General features: G+C 46.8%; 1 protein-coding gene across 2 annotated transcripts in view; it reads left to right on the top strand.

Annotated features, from left to right (window-relative positions):
- Positions 1-16,332, top strand: part of FBXO36 (F-box protein 36) — a 99,936-nt gene that overhangs the window by 41,441 nt on the left and 42,163 nt on the right. The window contains exon 2 of one of the 2 annotated variants that reach the window (XM_002712441.6): positions 12,020-12,128. In XM_002712441.6, coding sequence (XP_002712487.3) covers positions 12,020-12,128 — 109 coding nt within the window. Of the gene's footprint in view, positions 1-12,019; positions 12,129-16,034; positions 16,174-16,332 lie in introns of those variants that run through there. The other variant, XM_089329784.1, reaches the window with a different exon arrangement.

Here is a 16,332-nt window from a genome sequence, read left to right as displayed (position 1 = left end):
GGGATGCGGGTCTCCCAAGTGATAGCTTAACCCACTGCACCACAACACCTGCTCTACCTCTGATGTGTTTTCTAAAACAGCAGATTTATTGAGGTGTGTTTTTAATACAGTAAAAAAGAAAAAAAAATCACCCTTTTTAGCTTTGGAGAGTTTGACAGAGGCATAACCACATCATCATCAAGATGCAGTGTCATCCTGTCCACCCAGAGCTCCCTCAGGCTCTGTGGTTGGTGCCTCCTCCATCTGCAGCCCCCAGCAGCGCTGACCTGACTGCCATTTTCTCTGTTCCAGCAGACGGAGATGGAACCCTGCAGATCAGAGCTTTTTATTCCTGGCTTCTCTCACTGGGCACAATGCTCTGCAGACTCAGCCATCTTATCACGTGCATCAGTAGTTCCTCTTATCACTGAGTAATATTTCATATGCATGTCCTCATCTACTTATCAGTTGATGCATATTGGGTGTTTCCATTTGGAGCTATTATCACCAAGGCAGCTTTAAGAATTTCTACACCTGTCTTAGGAGATTTTGCTGTGCAGACCTTTTTTATATGTATATAGACAAACCTCTGAATCCTCCCTTTTATGGGTTCTGGATTTTAAGACACAGTTAGGGGCCGGCGCCGCGGCTCACTAGGCTAATCCTCTGCCTTGTGGCGCCGGCACACCGGGTTCTAGTCCCCGTTGGGGCGCCAGATTCTGTCCCGGTTGCCCCTCTTCCAGGCCAGCTCTCTGCTGTGGCCCAGGAGTACAGTGGAGGATGGCCCAAGTGCTTGGGCCCTACACCCCATGGGAGACCAGGAGAAGCACCTGGCTCCTGGCTTCAGATCAGCGTGGTGCGCCAGCCGCAGCGCGCTGGCCGTGGCGGCCATTGGAGGGTGAACCAATGGCAAAGGAAGACCTTTCTCTCTGTCTCTCTCTCTCACTGTCCACTCTGCCTGTCAAAAAAAAAAAAAAAAAAAAAAAAAAAAAAAAAAAGACACAGTTAGGAAGGTAATGAATGAAATCAGCACTTTTTTCCTCTAGCACCTGTGTGGTCTCATTTTACCTGCTGATCTTTGGTCTGTTTGGAGTCTGTCCTGAAGGGAGGCATGAAGCAGTTTTCTTTTTTAAATGGCCACCCTGTGGTTCCCAAATCATTTATTCTTAAATCAATCTTTTAATCTGAGAAGTTCTACTTTACTATTATTTGTAATACTTAATTAAATATTCTAATAATATTCAATTAAAGTTATAAAGAAACCTATTTTCCTCTTAACTTAATTTTTAAAAATTATTTATTTATTTATATGTTTATTTTTTTGACAGGCAGAGTTAGGCAGTGAGAGAGAGAGAGAGACAGAGAGAAAGGTCTTCCTTTCCGTTGGTTTACCCCCAAAATGGCTGCTATGGCCGGCGTGCTGCGCTGACCTAAAGCCAGGAGCCAGGTGCTTCCTCCTGATCTCCCATGTGGGTGCAGGGCCCAAGCACTTGGGCCATCCTCCACTGCCTTCCCGGACCACAGAAGAGAGCTGAACTAGAAGAGGAACAACCGGGACAGAATCCGGTGCCCCAACCAGGACTAGAACCTGGGGTGCCGGCACCGCAGGCGGAGAATTAGCCCAGTGAGCCGCGGTGTCGGCCTCCTCTGAACTTTCAACACACAATCTACAAATCCAGTAAATCCAATTATAAATCAATCAAGTGATTTTGTGTTAAAATTAAAAATACTCATTTTCATTGTATTTTGATTAATTAGCTTATACATTGGACAAATTAAAATCCTTAAAACATTTAAGAACTGGTTTTCAATTGAATTGTATTAGACATTATAAATTAAGGCCACAAAACTTATAATTATAGCAAATTAAAGCCTCTTAAACTCAAAAAACACTTACAAACTTGATTAAATTACCTGAAATAGTTCAATCTGTAATCACAAATTTAATATATTTTCTCAAGAATTTCCAAAATCTAAAGGATCATAATAACAAATCTAAGAAAAACAAGCAAGTATTTATTTATTCATTTTTAAGGTTTATTTAGTTACTTGAAAGGCAGAATTAGTTGAAAGGCAGAGTTAGAGGGAGAGACAGAGAGAAGAGAGATATTTCACCTGCTACTTCAGTCCCCAAATGGCACAATGGCCGGAGCTGCGCTGACCCAAAGCCAGGAGCCAGGAGCTTCTTCCAGGTCTCCCAGGTGAGTGCAGGGGCCCAAGGACTTGGGCCATCTTCTGCTGCTTTCCCAGGCACATTAGCAGGGAGCGGGATTGGAAGTGGAGCAGCCAGGATTCAAATCTGCGTCCATATGGGATACCAGCGACAAAGACGGCAGCTTTACCTGCTACATGGCCCCATGCCAAGTATTTTAAAAACTAGTGAAATAAACTTAAAAATCTAGAAGAGAGGCTAACATTGTGGCCAGCAGGTTAAGCCACTGCCTGCATGTGGGGGCCAGTTCCAATCTCAGCTCCTCCGTCTCCAATCCAGCTCCCTGCAGATGTGCCTGGGAAAGCAGCAGATGATGGGCTAAGTGCTTGGGTTGCTGCCACCCATGTGAGACCCAGATGGAGCTCCAGGCTCCTGGCTTCAGCCTGGCCAGCCCTAGCCCTTGTGGCCATTTGTGAAGTGAACCAGCAGGTGGAAGATGCCACCCCACTCTCTGTGTAACTCTGTCTTTTAAATAAATGAATGTTACTGGAACAGGCTTTCAAACATCTTAAAATTATTATAAATTTAATGTAAAATATTCCTGTTTAAACTTCAACTACCAACCAACCAACCTAATTGCTTGCATCGCCCTCTGTATTTAAATTAAAACAACAGATACAGTACGTCAGATTCTGTAGAACATTTCAACATCTCAAGAATGTACAAGGTGCAGTTTCTAGATACAGAAAATTTGTTTACCCTCCCTCTCTGGGAATGCCCCTGACAATTTTAGTTTTACTAAAGCATGAACAAAGACAAAGAAAATAAGAAAAATGACAAAGGCAACAAAATTTTGCAAGCCGGAAAGCAGATGACCCAGTGGCAGCCCTGAGAATGCTCAAATCCACTCTGGAGGAGGCGGGCTGCATCCAGAAGCTGTGGACTGTGCACCCCAGGAAGTCAGCTGCGGCTCAGGAGGAGGGGAAACGGGTCCCTCTGAAAGAGGATGAGGAGGGGCTGAGGCGGTAACGGTGGTGAGAGCCACTTTCCTTTTTCATCCTGCCGTGCAGAAACAGCAGTTGCTTTGCCTGGCCCCCTGGGAGGAGACTGGTCAGGCTCAAGAGACGATGGACCCGAATCCCAGGCATCTGAGGACAGGGCACTCAGGGCTGCAAATGGCAAGGGGTGCTGTGAAAATGTGCACAGCTGCTTGGTGGTTCTTGTCTTCGCACAAGAAGGCATTCAGAGTGGTGGTAAACCAGGTAGCAAAGTTTATTGAAAAGAATTGCACCTGATCGACCGGGCAGGCATCTCAGGAAAGGACCAGAGCCCACTTCGCATTCAGCCTGGAGCTTTTTTGGATGTGAGTATGCCCCTCCTCCCCTCTTCTCCACCCTTTCTCCTTCTTCAGGGACATTGTTGGGTAGAGGAATTTCTGGGTGTGGAATTCTGGAAAATCCTCCCAGGACCTTATCAGCCCAGTGTTATGGGACCTGCTAGCCTGGTTGGTGCAGGGCTGGGGAGATTCCCCTCAGCTGCCCCCAGGCAGAGGTCTAAAACCCACCTAACAGGATGATTGCACAAGGGCAGTACTTCAGATACACAGTTGCTGGTCAAGCTTGCTTCTACGTTTTTCCTCATCCCACAGCACAAAAATGCCCTTTTTTTTTCCCCCCAAAAAAATCCCCCATTTTCTTTGGCCTCTTACATGCTTAGCGACCTTAATGCTAGGAGATTTCCCAGTGGCTGCCAGAGCTTTGCAGGCAGCCAGGCTCAGATCCTCCCACCAAGCAGAAATCTGGAAGATCCCTTTTTTGGGGGAAGTTGGGGGGGGGGGTGGAGCAGTCTGAGAGAAGAGAGCCCAAGATGTTGACAGCAAGGACTGACTCCTCAGCCAAAGAGCCCCAAGCAGATGGTCTATAGCAAGGAAGTCCTCTGAACAGCCCTGCTCAAACTCCCAGGGGCTAGCCAGCTTCCTCCCACTGTGATCCCAGATACAAGCCGGGAGCTGAAAATCAGCAGGCTTTTGAGGAAAGCCAAAACAAATCATCAACAACAAACACAAGAAATGTAATCCTAGAGAAAGCAAAGCAAAGACAAAATAAATACCCACCAGTAACCTCCCCAGAAGGATAAGAAGGGATATGGTATCCATGAAACAAGAACAGTACACAACAGAAAAATAACATGCAGAGAATAAAAGAGCTTTTAGAAAACAGAAATATGTTAGTAAATTTTTTTTAAAACTGTAGAAATGTAATAGTAAAAAATGAAAAGCTCAGAAAAGGGTTCAGAAGACAAAACAGAAAATATTTTTTAAAAAAGGAACTAAAAGGAAGTGATGGGCAGTGGGGAGAGGGGATATAAGAAAATTGGAGAATTATGGGGCTGGGGCTGTGACATAGCAGGTAAAGCCGCTGCCTGCAGTGCTGGCGTCCCATATGGGCGCCGGTTCAAGACCCTGCTGCTCGACTTCTGATCCAGCTCTCTGCTATGGCCTGGGAAAGCCTGGGAACATAGAAGATGGCCCAAGGCCTTGGGCTGCTGCACCATGTGTGAGACCCCAAAGAAGCTCCTGCCTCCTAGCTTTGGATCAGCACAGCTCTGGCCATTGCGGCCAACTGGGGAGTGAACCAACGGATGGAAGACCTCTCTCTCTCTCTCTCTCTCTGCCTCTCCTTCTCTCTGTGTAACTCTGACTTTCAAATAAATAAATCTTTAAAAAAAGGAAAAAAATTGGAGAATTAAACCAGGAGAATTTCCATAGTCTGAGAAAAAAAAAAAAGAAGAGTTTCCAGAAACTAATCCTACAATAAAAGTAAGTCCTAGAGGTGAAGCATATATCCCAGATTAAAAGCTTTCTACGGGGGCCCTACCTAATGGATAAGGAAAGATTCATGCCTCTGCCTGCAGCACCGGCATCCCATATGGGTTCCAGTTTGTGTCCTGGCCACTCCTCTTCAGATCCAGCTCACTGCTATGACCTGGAAAGGCAGTGGAGAATGGTCCAAGTGCTTGGGACCCTATATCTGTGTGGGAGACCTGAAAGAAGCTCCTGGCTCCTGGCTTTGGATCAGCCCAACTCCAGCTGTTACAGCCATCTGGGGAGTGAATCAACAGATGGAAGTCCTGTCTCTCTGTCTCTCTCTGTCTGTAACTCTACCTCTCAAATAAATAAATAACCTCTTTTAAAAAAAGATTCATGCCAAGTATTGTTACAGGGAAGTGGCGACAATGGATTACCAAAACCACCTATGAGACCCACTTGGCTGATACCTTCCTGGGTAAAAACTGCGAGGAAAGAAGTTGACCTCTGTTCTTGTATCACGTAGAAGATTTTCCCTGTGGAGGACAGACAGCGCGGAAAGAACAGTGAGCAAAACAACATTTACTTAAGTCAGAAACCTGCTGCCACAGAGTAAGGAGGACCCCAAGAGAGGAAGACCCGAGAAACTCATCAAAGTGGGCTCTTTTAAGCACAGTTTGGGGGAGGAACAGAGTAGCAGCTGACAACCAACCAGAGGACTAGCCTGCTCAGGATAAAACAAAGTCACAGAAGGGAGGGTTAGGTGACTTGGTCTTTGTATCCTCATGTTAGAACTAGAAACTCAGGGGGTGAAACTGGTATCTTGTCTTGCTGAAGGCAGCTTCTGGGGCGAAGCAAGCAACTTGTCCACTCTTAAAGCCTTCCGCTTTTCTCATTCCCAGAGGGACCCGCCCTATCTGCCTATTAGCTCATTTACCTCCTCACAGTATCTCAAGCAAAGTCCAATCAGGAGACAGATTCTACACTGATTGTTCACCAGGGACAATGGATTCTAAAGCACTGTTAACTAATAGATGATTAACAATTGGAAAAAAGTAGAAGAGGGCTCTAAAACTTCCCAGAACAGCAGAGGCCCAAACCAGTACCACCTGTAAGCTAGAGCGGAGTGGATAATACAGAATACAAGTACAAGGGGATCCTTTCTCTTTTCCTCCCAAACACTGAGATTCGGAACTCTGGAGAGGATGTGGCTGCCCCAGGAAGAGGAATGTTCCTGGGTAGCCCGCTGGAGGTAAGAACTCACCGGAGAGGAAGAGTAGCAGCTGGTCTGTAGACACAGCTACCAGTGAGGAAAGCATGCCCTGAGGTACAGTTGGAGTGCCTTTGCTCTGGCCACTAGCCTTCCACACTGGACAACAGAGGGACAAAACCCAGAAAGGAACAGGGACTTGTTCCCAACAAATGTTTACCAGTTGTAGACCATTTCACAGAAATGTGTTGAAGGATGTGCTTCCCAAAACAAGGGAGTAAACCACTAAAGAAAGTCAAGTGAGATGCAAGGCAAGGAATCCCCAGGATAACAGTGATGGGATATTCTTTTTTTTTTTTTTTGACAGGCAGAGTGGACAGTGAGAGAGAGAGAGACAGAGAGAGAAAGGTCTTCCATTTGCCGTTGGTTCACCCTCCAATGGCCACCGCGGCCGGCACGCCGCACTGATCCGAAGGTAGGAGCCAGGTGCTTCTCCTGGTCTCCCATGGGGTGCAGGGCCCAAGGACCTGGGCCATCCTCCACTGCACTCCCGGGCCACAGCAGAGAGCTGGCCTGGAAGAGGGGCAACCGGGACAGAATCTGGCACCCGGACTGGGACTAGAACATGGTGTGCCGGCGCCGCTAGGCGGATTAGCCTACTGAGCCGCAGCTGGCCAGTGATGGGATATTCTGAGAGAGCAGTTGTTTCACTCTACAAAGCCAATGTCTTGTCCTGCCCCCACCCCCAAGAGGTGTGGCTTTCTGTGTACCAAGCATTAGCTCAGCCCTAAGCTCTACCATAAATACAGCAAGGATGGATCTCTTCTTGATTCAATCAAGGGCATTGGGTAATTAGTTTTATCTTCTTGAAGACTTAACTACTGGAGCATACTTGTTGCTTTGTGACACATGTATTTATGTGAGTTTTAATCAGTAGTTTCCCCTTTTCAGTAAAATTCATGAAGCCATGGACTGTGCCTTTTACTTACCATTAAACTTCCAATGAATGCCCAGAACAATGCCTAATAAAGTCTAATATCTTTTCTAAAATTATGAAATTTGGATGTAGAAAGTGTTGCCTTTTGATCTGAAAGTTTGCATCTCAGCAGAGGGATCATCTCTGGGGCAGACTGGCTAGCTCTGCAGCTAGATCTCTATGTGATGTGACCGTCTGTGGAGAACGGACAGGCCACAGACCAGGCTGCAATCCTGGGTCCTAAAGATTGGCAGTGTATGTCCATCAGGGGTAGCTGTCTGTACTGAGGCCATATGGGGAAAGGAGGTACCTCTCCTGTGTGCTTATTCTTTTTGGTACATGTGCAGGAACACGTGTGAACTAGGATTCTGAGATAATTTACCGTGAGAAGTACAGGAAGGCTGATACACATGGCAGCCTTGCCTCATAGCCTTTTCTTGCAGGCAAGATCCGTAGGAGGCCAGATTATCAGCAGATGGCTTGCAGAGCAGGCAAGCAAAGTTCATCCCTGTCAAAAAGTCTCCAAAGAAACCGGATAGTGAACAGTTTTGAAAAATAGAATTGGGGGAAGTGTACAAGCCAACGTCAAGGCTTACTATACGGTCACATTCATCAAGACTGTATGGAGTTGGGAAGGCAGAGACATAAGATCAATGGAACAGACCAGGGGAGCCAGAGCTAGACTCTCTCAAAGGCACCCAGCACACTCGCGTGTTTGACAGAGGCGCAAATGCAATGAAATGTAAGGGAGGTAGGGGCTGGCGCTGTGGCGCAGTGGGTGAAACCACTGCCTGAAGTGCCAGCAGACCATATGGGCAACAATTCAAGTCCCGGCTCATCCACCTCCGATCCAGCTCTGCTATGGCCTGGGAAAGCAGTAGAAGTTGGCCCAAGTGCTTGGGCCCCTGCACCTGCATGGGAGACCTGGAAGAGGCTCCTGGCTCCTGGCTTCTGATTGGCTCAGCTCTGGCCATTGTGGCCATTTGAGGAGTGGATGGAATCTCTCTCTCTCTCTCTCTCTCTGCCTCAGCCTCTCTGTAACTCTGCCTTTCAAATAAAATAAATAAATAAATCTTTAAAAAAAATAACAGTGTCTGCTCCAGACTCCTCCTTGCCTCCACGGTGTCTACAGCTTATGAATTTGACTCTCCAGGGGCGACTGCATTTCTGAGTTGTTGAACAGAAGAAATGTGTCAAGATAGTCTTCCTGTAGTAAAAACTTGCTAATTTCAACTTCTGCCTCATCTTTCCCATTAGTGATAATGCCAGCCTCATTCCAAATGTAGATAAAATTACTGTCGTCCCAGGGTAGTTTTGATGGCTTAACACCTGAGTGTTACCGTGTTTAAGCAGACTGAGCCACATGTAGGAACATGAAGAATCATGTGTATGTGTGTGTTGTAAATTTGCACTAAAACCATATCATAATTGTTCTTAGTTTGAATACACTGTGAAGTAAGGTAAATTATCTTCATAATTCATTGCAAGAAAATGACACCTCCCTATCTTTTGCAGTGTCAGTGCTTTGTGAGCTTTGGGGTAAGCTTCAAATGTGAAAAGGCCATGTAGTTCACCCTTCAGTCCCTGCTTCTCCATTTCTGGAACTATACAGATAACAAAATCCTCCATCACCTACTATAAGATCTAATTTTATAAGCTCTCCATGACAGGGTATCGCAACCCAACTCAGCAGTCCCTCAATTACGATGGGTCTCAAAACAGAAATCTGATCTGGAAGAATAACTAGAGTCTGCAAAGAAAAGCAGAGACAAAACAGTGGCTGGTCCTGTGCTAAATTACAAACAGTTCCTGGACCGATACTTAGAAAGATCCAGAACGTCCCACTTAGGTATCTGGTAACCTGTCAGTCACCCTGTTCTTTCTTGAGTCACTTTCCTTTCTTTTCTTTTACCCTCTCTTCCAGCCATTTCTTTTTATTTACAGTTTGTGTTCCATGTAAATCAATTACACACTAAGTACTTGAGAAGTTACTATGAGTCAAACCATAAGTATACAAACACAATATATAACCCAGACTGGCTGGACAGCATTCAGATAGGAGGCACAAGGAAGTGTTCATCACATGCACAGAGCTCCAGATCTGTCCAACCTGGTTGTTGCCACATAGGTCCCTTCCTTCCTTCCTTCCTTCCTTCCTTCCTTCCTTCCTTCCTTCCTTCCTTCCTTCCTTCCTTCCTTCCTTTCTTCCCTCCCTCCCTCCCTCCCTCCCTCCCTCCTTCCCCCCTTCCCTCCTTCCCTCCTTCCCTCCTTCCCTCCTTCCCTCCTTCCTCTCTTCCTCTCTTCCTCTCTTCCTTTAAGATTTATATATTTACTTGAAAGGCAGAGGCAGAGAGAGGTCTTCCATCCGCTGGTTCAATCCCCAATTGGCCGCAATGGCCAAAGCTGCGCCGATCCGAAGCCAGGAGCCAAGTGCTTCTTCCGGGTCTCCCACGTGGGTGCAGGGGCCCAAGGACTTGGGCCATCTTCTGCTGCTTTCCCAGGCCATAGCAGAGAGCTGGATCGGAAGTGGAGAAGCCAGGACTTGAACTGGTACCCATACGGGATGCCTGCACTACAGGTGGTGGCTTTACCAGCTACATCGCAGTGCTGGCCCTGCCATGTAGGTTTCTAAAGATGGGAAGAAATGGGGCTGGCCTTCTGACACACGGTTAAGCCACCACTGCCTGCAGTGCCCAATGCCCACCTCCCATATGAGCTCCTGGTTCAAGTCCATGCTGCGCTACTTCCACTCCAGCTCCCTGCTGATGCGCCTGGGAAAGTAGCAGAAAATGGCCTGAGTGCTTGGGCCCCTCCCCCACATGGGAGCCCTGCAAACAAAAGTTTCAAGGAATGTCATTCTTACAAGATTTTTTGTGTATCAAGGCACTTTTTAAAAATTTGCTGTGGAAGCAAGCCCACTTTTAGGCTTAAAACTATTCAGGTTATAACTATCTAAAAATACTGACAACAGAAAGCATTTCAAATATGGCTGTTCTTATCCATAGGGTTTTTTTGTTTGTTTGTTTTTTGTTTTTTTTTTTTACAGGCAGAGTGGACAGTGAGAGAGAGAGACAGAGAGAAAGGTCTTCCTTTGCCGTTGGTTCACCCTCCAATGGCTGCCGCGGCCAGCGCGTTGTGGCCGGCGCACTGCGCTGATCCGATGGCAGGAGCCAGGTACTTCTCCTGGTCTCCCATGGGGTGCAGGGCCCAAGCACTTGGGCCATCCTCCACTGCACTCCCTGGCCACAGCAGAGAGCTGGCCTGGAAGAGGGGCAACCGGGACAGAATCCGGCGCCCCAACCGGGACTAGAACCCGGTGTGCCTGCGCCGCAAGGCGGAGGATTAGCCTAATGAGCCGAGGCGCCGGCCATCCATAGGGTTTTTTAATTATATAAAGAGTATAAAAATTGTTGTGAGTTTAATTCAAGTGAACTTCCAGTCTTCCCTTTGCAAATATATGAATTATAGTTTGGCTTCTTTATGTATTTGCCTTTAAATATTTGTTACTTATTTTAATGGAAAGGGAAAGAGAGAGAGAGAGAGAAAGAGAGACTCCCCAAATGCCTACAGCAGCCAGGACTAGATCAGGCAGAAGCCTAGAACTCAGCCGGGGTCTCCAGTGTGTTGGCAGCAGACTTAAGTACTTGAGCCATCAGCTGCTGCCTCCCAGGCTGCACGTCAGAAGGAAGCTGGATGGGAAGCCGAGCCAGGACTCAAACCCAGGCACTCTGATAATGAGATGCAGGGGTCCCCCGTGGTGGTATCCGCTGCTGCGCTAAATGCCTACCTCACTTATATGCCTTTTATTTTTAATTTCAAAATTTGTAATTTTACCTTCAAAACAGGCTATTTTTAAAAAATTGTATGATGTACTCAACATATGCAGAAGTAAAAAGCACTTAGAAATTAGTTGAAGAACAGAGTTACTGACAAGTTACCAGTGCAGTTTTTCCCCTTGCACTCCGTTTAAATAAATCTGACTCCCTTGTTGAGTGAAAATAGGCGATGGGGAATGCCTTGGCTTTACAAGGATAAGCAAGATTGTCTCATCCATTGATTTGGAGGGTAGATTCCAGTCTACCCTGCATGTGTTAATTACTATGCAAAAGGTCAAGTATAATATCAAATCCAAAACCTCAGAGAAAAATAAGGATTCAGTCCTCGAGAGAACAGTGATAGTTTAACAATGAAAGAATCAAGGAAACTTTATCTGGAGTGTAAAGGCACAGAATTAGTGCTGCTAAAACAGTACACCGAGGATTGCAGAAACACCTGAGAGTTCCTTCTACATGCATGTGATAGACTCATGGGAGCTTTGCACATCACCTGTTTCATAGCTTTATGTACATTTATATATGAAGGCTTATCCATTTATTTGAAAGACAGAGAGAGGGAGAGAGATCTTCCTTCCACTGGTTCAGTCCCCAAATGGCTGCAACAGCCAGGGCTGGACCAGGCTGAAGACAGGAGCCTGGAGCTCCATCCAGGTCTCCCATGTGGGTGGCAGGGGCCCAAGCACTTGGGCCATCTTCTGCTGCTTTTCTAGGAGCATTCACAGGGAGCTGGGTGGGAAGTTTAGCATCTGGTTCTCAAACTGACACTCATATGGGGTTCTGGCTGCACCGCAGCAGCTTAACCCGCTGTACCACATGCTCCTGACCTGATAGATTTTAAGATACCTCCCAGCTTGGTAACCCTAATCTCTAAGGAAACGTTTGCTGATACCCAGGTCCTCCTTCTAATTGGGTGTGAAGCCAGACTGCAAAGTTCTAGCTGCTGTTGGGTACATGGCCATGTATATGTGCAGACTACAGTGACTATTCAAATCTGCAAGCTTGCCGAGCCTGCTGGGATTGAAATCAGTTTTAATTCACATCGCCTTGTGTTCAATTACAGCTAATCTTTAGATGGTGGAGGATCTCTCTGAGGAACGAGTATCGATCAACAAAACCTGGAGAGGCTAAAGAAACCCATGAAGACTTCCTGGAGAATTCACATCTTCAAGGTAAGGAAGGGAACATTATGTACTTATTGCCATTAAGCTCCCTTTTATTTGGGATAGTTGTTTTTTGTTTGTTTGTTTGTTTGTTTGTTTTTTAGGATTTATTTATTTATTTGAAAGGCAGAGAGAGAGTCTTCCATCCAATGGTTCACTCCCCAGATGGTTGCAATGGCCGGAGCTGTGCCGATTGGAACCCAGGAGCCAGGAGCTTCTTCCGGGTCTCCTACACGGGTGCAGGGGCCCAAGGATTTGGGCCATCTTGTACTACTTTCCCAGGCCATAGCAGAAAGCTGGATTGGAAGTGGAGCAGCCGGGACTCGAACCAGCTCCCATATGGGATGCTGGCACTGCAGGAGGTGGCTTTACCCGGTACTCCAGAGCACCAGCCCCTGTGATTGATTTTGTCAGAGAACTAGCAGCTTACCATCTTTTGAAATATTAATATTGATAGAATGTTGGATTCTTAAGTGACAAAATTGTTAATGTATCTTGAAGTTTCTTGTGGGAAGAAAGCTTAAGATTCCAGGTTAGGGGGCTGGCATTGTGGCTTAGTGGGTTAACCCACTGACTGTGGCACTGGCATCTCATCTGGGTGCCATTAATCCTGGCTCCATTTCTTCCTCTTCTTCTTTTTTAAATATATATTTATTTATTTGAAATGTAGAGTCACAGAGAGAGGAAGAGGCAGAAGGAGAGAGAGATCTTCCATTGGCTGGTTCACTCCTCAAATGGCAGCAACGGCCAGTGCTGGGTCAGGCCAAAGCTGGGAGCCAGGAGCTTCATCCAGGTCTCCTCCAAGGGTGCAGGGGCCCAACTTGTACCATCTTCTGCTGTTTTCCCAGGCTCATTAACAGGGAGCTGGATCAGAAGTGAAGCAGCCAGGACTCGAACCAGCACCCATATGGGATGCTAGAATTGCAGGCAGCAGCTTTACCTGCGGTGCCACAGCGCTGGTCCCCAAACCCTGGAACTCTGACATGAGATGCAGGGGTTCCTAACTGCTAGGTGAACACCTGTCCTTGGGTCAAATTTGAAGTGCAATTTGACTCACATGTGCGTTGCTTTTGTACCATCCTAGACAGGACTGTCTGTGTGTGAGGTATAAGAAAACATTTGATTGTTAAAGTGCGAGTTTCCAGCTAGAGGGCAGTTGGGACTTTCTGAGTGGGTAATCCTAAATTTCCTTTTCCTAGGCCGTGGCCACAGATTGACTTGGGTTTCAGTTTGCTTATAGAAGAACTCAGCAGGCGTGCATTTGGCATAGCGGTTAAGATGCTGCTTGGTGTCCCACGTCAGAGATCCTGGGCTCGGGTCCTGGCTGTGCTTCTGATGCCAGCTTACTGCTAACGTGTACCCTGGGAGGCGGTGGTGACGGCTCAGTTAGCTGAGTTCTTCAGCTCCTGGCTCCTGGCTTTGGCCTAGCTCAGTTCTGGCTGTCGTGGGCGTTGGGGAGTGAACCAGGGGGTGAGAGCTCGCATATTCTCTCTCTCTCTCCCTCCCTGCCTATCAAACAACAATGACAACCCAATTCAGGACACTAGAGACATCTCAGCCTAATGACTTTAATTAATTATTTTAACCTTTCTCAACATGAAAATTTCAGACATAAAAAGGAGACAGAATGGGTTTTAACAAACTCCCATAGACACATAACACAGCTTCAACAATACTGAAAATGTGGCCAAAACCTATACTTGAAGCCATTGTTCCCCCAGGATTATTGGGAAGCAAACCTCAGTTGCTTCATCATTTCCCCTTAGGATACTTTAGGGACTCTCCTCCACTCAGCTCCTTCATAATTAATTACTTTTAACAACTTTTCCAAAACTAGAAAGTACCTAAGAGAGTCTTATTAGTTGCCATTAGAAATGTTAATATCATGTACTTTCACATGCATACTCTCATTTTATTGTTTACAATATCCTTGGGAAACAAAAGAGATTCAGAAAGGATGTGACTTCCCAGTGTCTTCCAGCTAAATACTGGCAATGCCAGGCCTAAGCAGTAATAATAAAAGAATTAAGTATGTTAATATTACTTGTAGAAGGTAGATCTTTAATAATCAACACTCTTAAAATTATATTATTTAATATTATTGTATGTTATTTATTTACTTTTTTTTAGAGACAGCGAAAGTTTTGTTTTGCTTTCTTAAATAGGTCTGGATTGGTTGCCCCTAGTACCATACAATTACATGTACAATATCACTAACTCCTGGGATTCCTGTGTCAGAGTGCCAGTTAGAGTCCTGGCTGCTCCAGTTCTGATCCAGCTCTCTGCTAATACTCCTGGAAAAGCAGCGGAGGATGGCCTGAGTACTTAAGCCTCTGCAGCCCGTGGGGGGGACTTGGATGGAGTTTTAGGCTCCTGGCTTCAGCCTAGCGTCAGCTGTTGCTGCCATATGGGGAGGAAACCAGTGTATGGAAGATCTTTCTTCCCCCATTTCTAGCACACATTTATACAATTTATTATTGACTCTAAAAGAACTATATTGAGGAAAGGCTGTCTACTTAAAAAAAAAGATGGATTTATTTGAAAAATAGAGTTACAGAGAGGGAGGGAGAGACAAAGAGAGAGAGCTCTTCTACTGGCTGGTTCACTCCCCAATGGTTGCAATGACTGGGACTGAGCCAGGCCAAAGCCAGGAGCCTGAAATTCTGTGCAGATCTCCCACGTGGATGCAGGGGCCCAAACACTTGGGCCATCTTTCGCTGCTTTCCCAGGTACGTTAGCAGTGTGCAGGATCGGAAGTGGAGCGGCCGGGACTCCAGCTGGCGTTGATTCAGGATGCTGGGCTCAAACCAGCACTCACATAGAACACCAGCCCTCCGAAAGGATGCCAGCATTGCGGACAGTGGCTTAACCCACTGAGCTGCAATGCCAGCCCCCGTCTGCTTTTACTGAATAAAGTCAGTTCCAAGGCAGGTGTCTGGCCTGGCGGTTTAGATGCTGGTTGGGAACCCCCTCCCACATTAGAGTGCCTGCTCTCAGTACTTGGCTCTGGCTCCTGACTCCAGCTTCCTGATAATAAACACCTGGGAGGCAGTAGTGATCGCTCAAGTAATTGGGTTCCTGCCATCTGTGTGGGAGACCCGGCCTGAGCCTGACTCCCAGCTTCAACCCATTTCGGGGAGTAAATCAAGCATTTGCAGGTATTTGGGGGAGTAAACCAGTGCATGGAAGCTCTCTTTCTCTATATCAAATAAATTTTTTTAATTAAAAAAAAAATTAGTCCAGATATGCCTTACTTGTGGGATAGACATGTTTCGGCACCGATGGCTCTAACGAAGCTTGTATACAACATTTCATTTCTAAGTCAGGATCCATTCTGTTTTCTAACCACGGTCGTGCCTGCTCCAGGGCTGTGTGTCTAGTGAATGTTGCTGCTTCATTAACAAACCATGAAACTTTTCTGATCTAGTTCCTCAAAAACTTAGAGATACGGGGCTTGAGCCAGAGAGATTTTGGAGGCAAAGGCCAGCCATTGTCTTCCGAATGCTGATTTACCTGCCAAATCCTGGTCTGTCTCCTGAGAAGACCCTGGGAGCAGGGCAGTGTGTACATCAGCTTCGGGACAACCCCCTGAGGTTCTCCTGTTGCTGCAAGGATTAGGCAGTACAGGGGGCAGTTGCCTGCCTCCTCAGTGGCTCCCCACCAGCCTGGAGAGCGGGAGAGTTGGGGGTTCAGTCCAGGAGGTCCCAGCCAGCCTTTTCCAGCAGCAGTTTTGCAGTTGCAGCCCAGGACTGCCGGTGGCCTGCGGCTGGGAGCAGCCCTGGGACCCTCGCTAAGGCCGCAGGTCCAGTTCAGCATCTCAGAGGGGAAACTGCACCGGACAGTGCTGCTGGGAGTCTGTCTTCCTCCTGGTTAGAGAATCCTGCGGAAGGACTCGCTCTCCTCTGTGGCGCAGGGGCACTCAGGAGCCAGACAGCTAGGATTCCAGTCTCCGTGCTGCCAGCTGTGTGACCGCTGCTGACTGCCTGTCCCCGTGTGAGTCAATTTCCTCCGCCTTCACTGAGGTTAATCAGGATGACTCCGTGTGGTGGTCCTGGTGAGCATTTAATGACTTGATCCATGCGTGTAATTTAGAGCCTGGTGGGATACATAATCAGCTCCCACTGTTGTCTGCTGCTGCTCCGTACTTCTGACTGGCTGGGTTCATCTCATCCCATCTCTTTGTCATATTGCTAAGATCCCCGGAAGGTTTTCC

Source organism: Oryctolagus cuniculus, chromosome 3, assembly GCF_051225735.1.
Source record: "Oryctolagus cuniculus isolate XC-2025 breed Fujian yellow rabbit chromosome 3, ASM5122573v1, whole genome shotgun sequence".
Taxonomy (NCBI): domain Eukaryota; kingdom Metazoa; phylum Chordata; class Mammalia; order Lagomorpha; family Leporidae; genus Oryctolagus; species Oryctolagus cuniculus.
The sequence above is the reverse complement of the archived record's forward strand: the minus strand, read 5'-3'. Positions and strand labels throughout refer to the sequence as shown.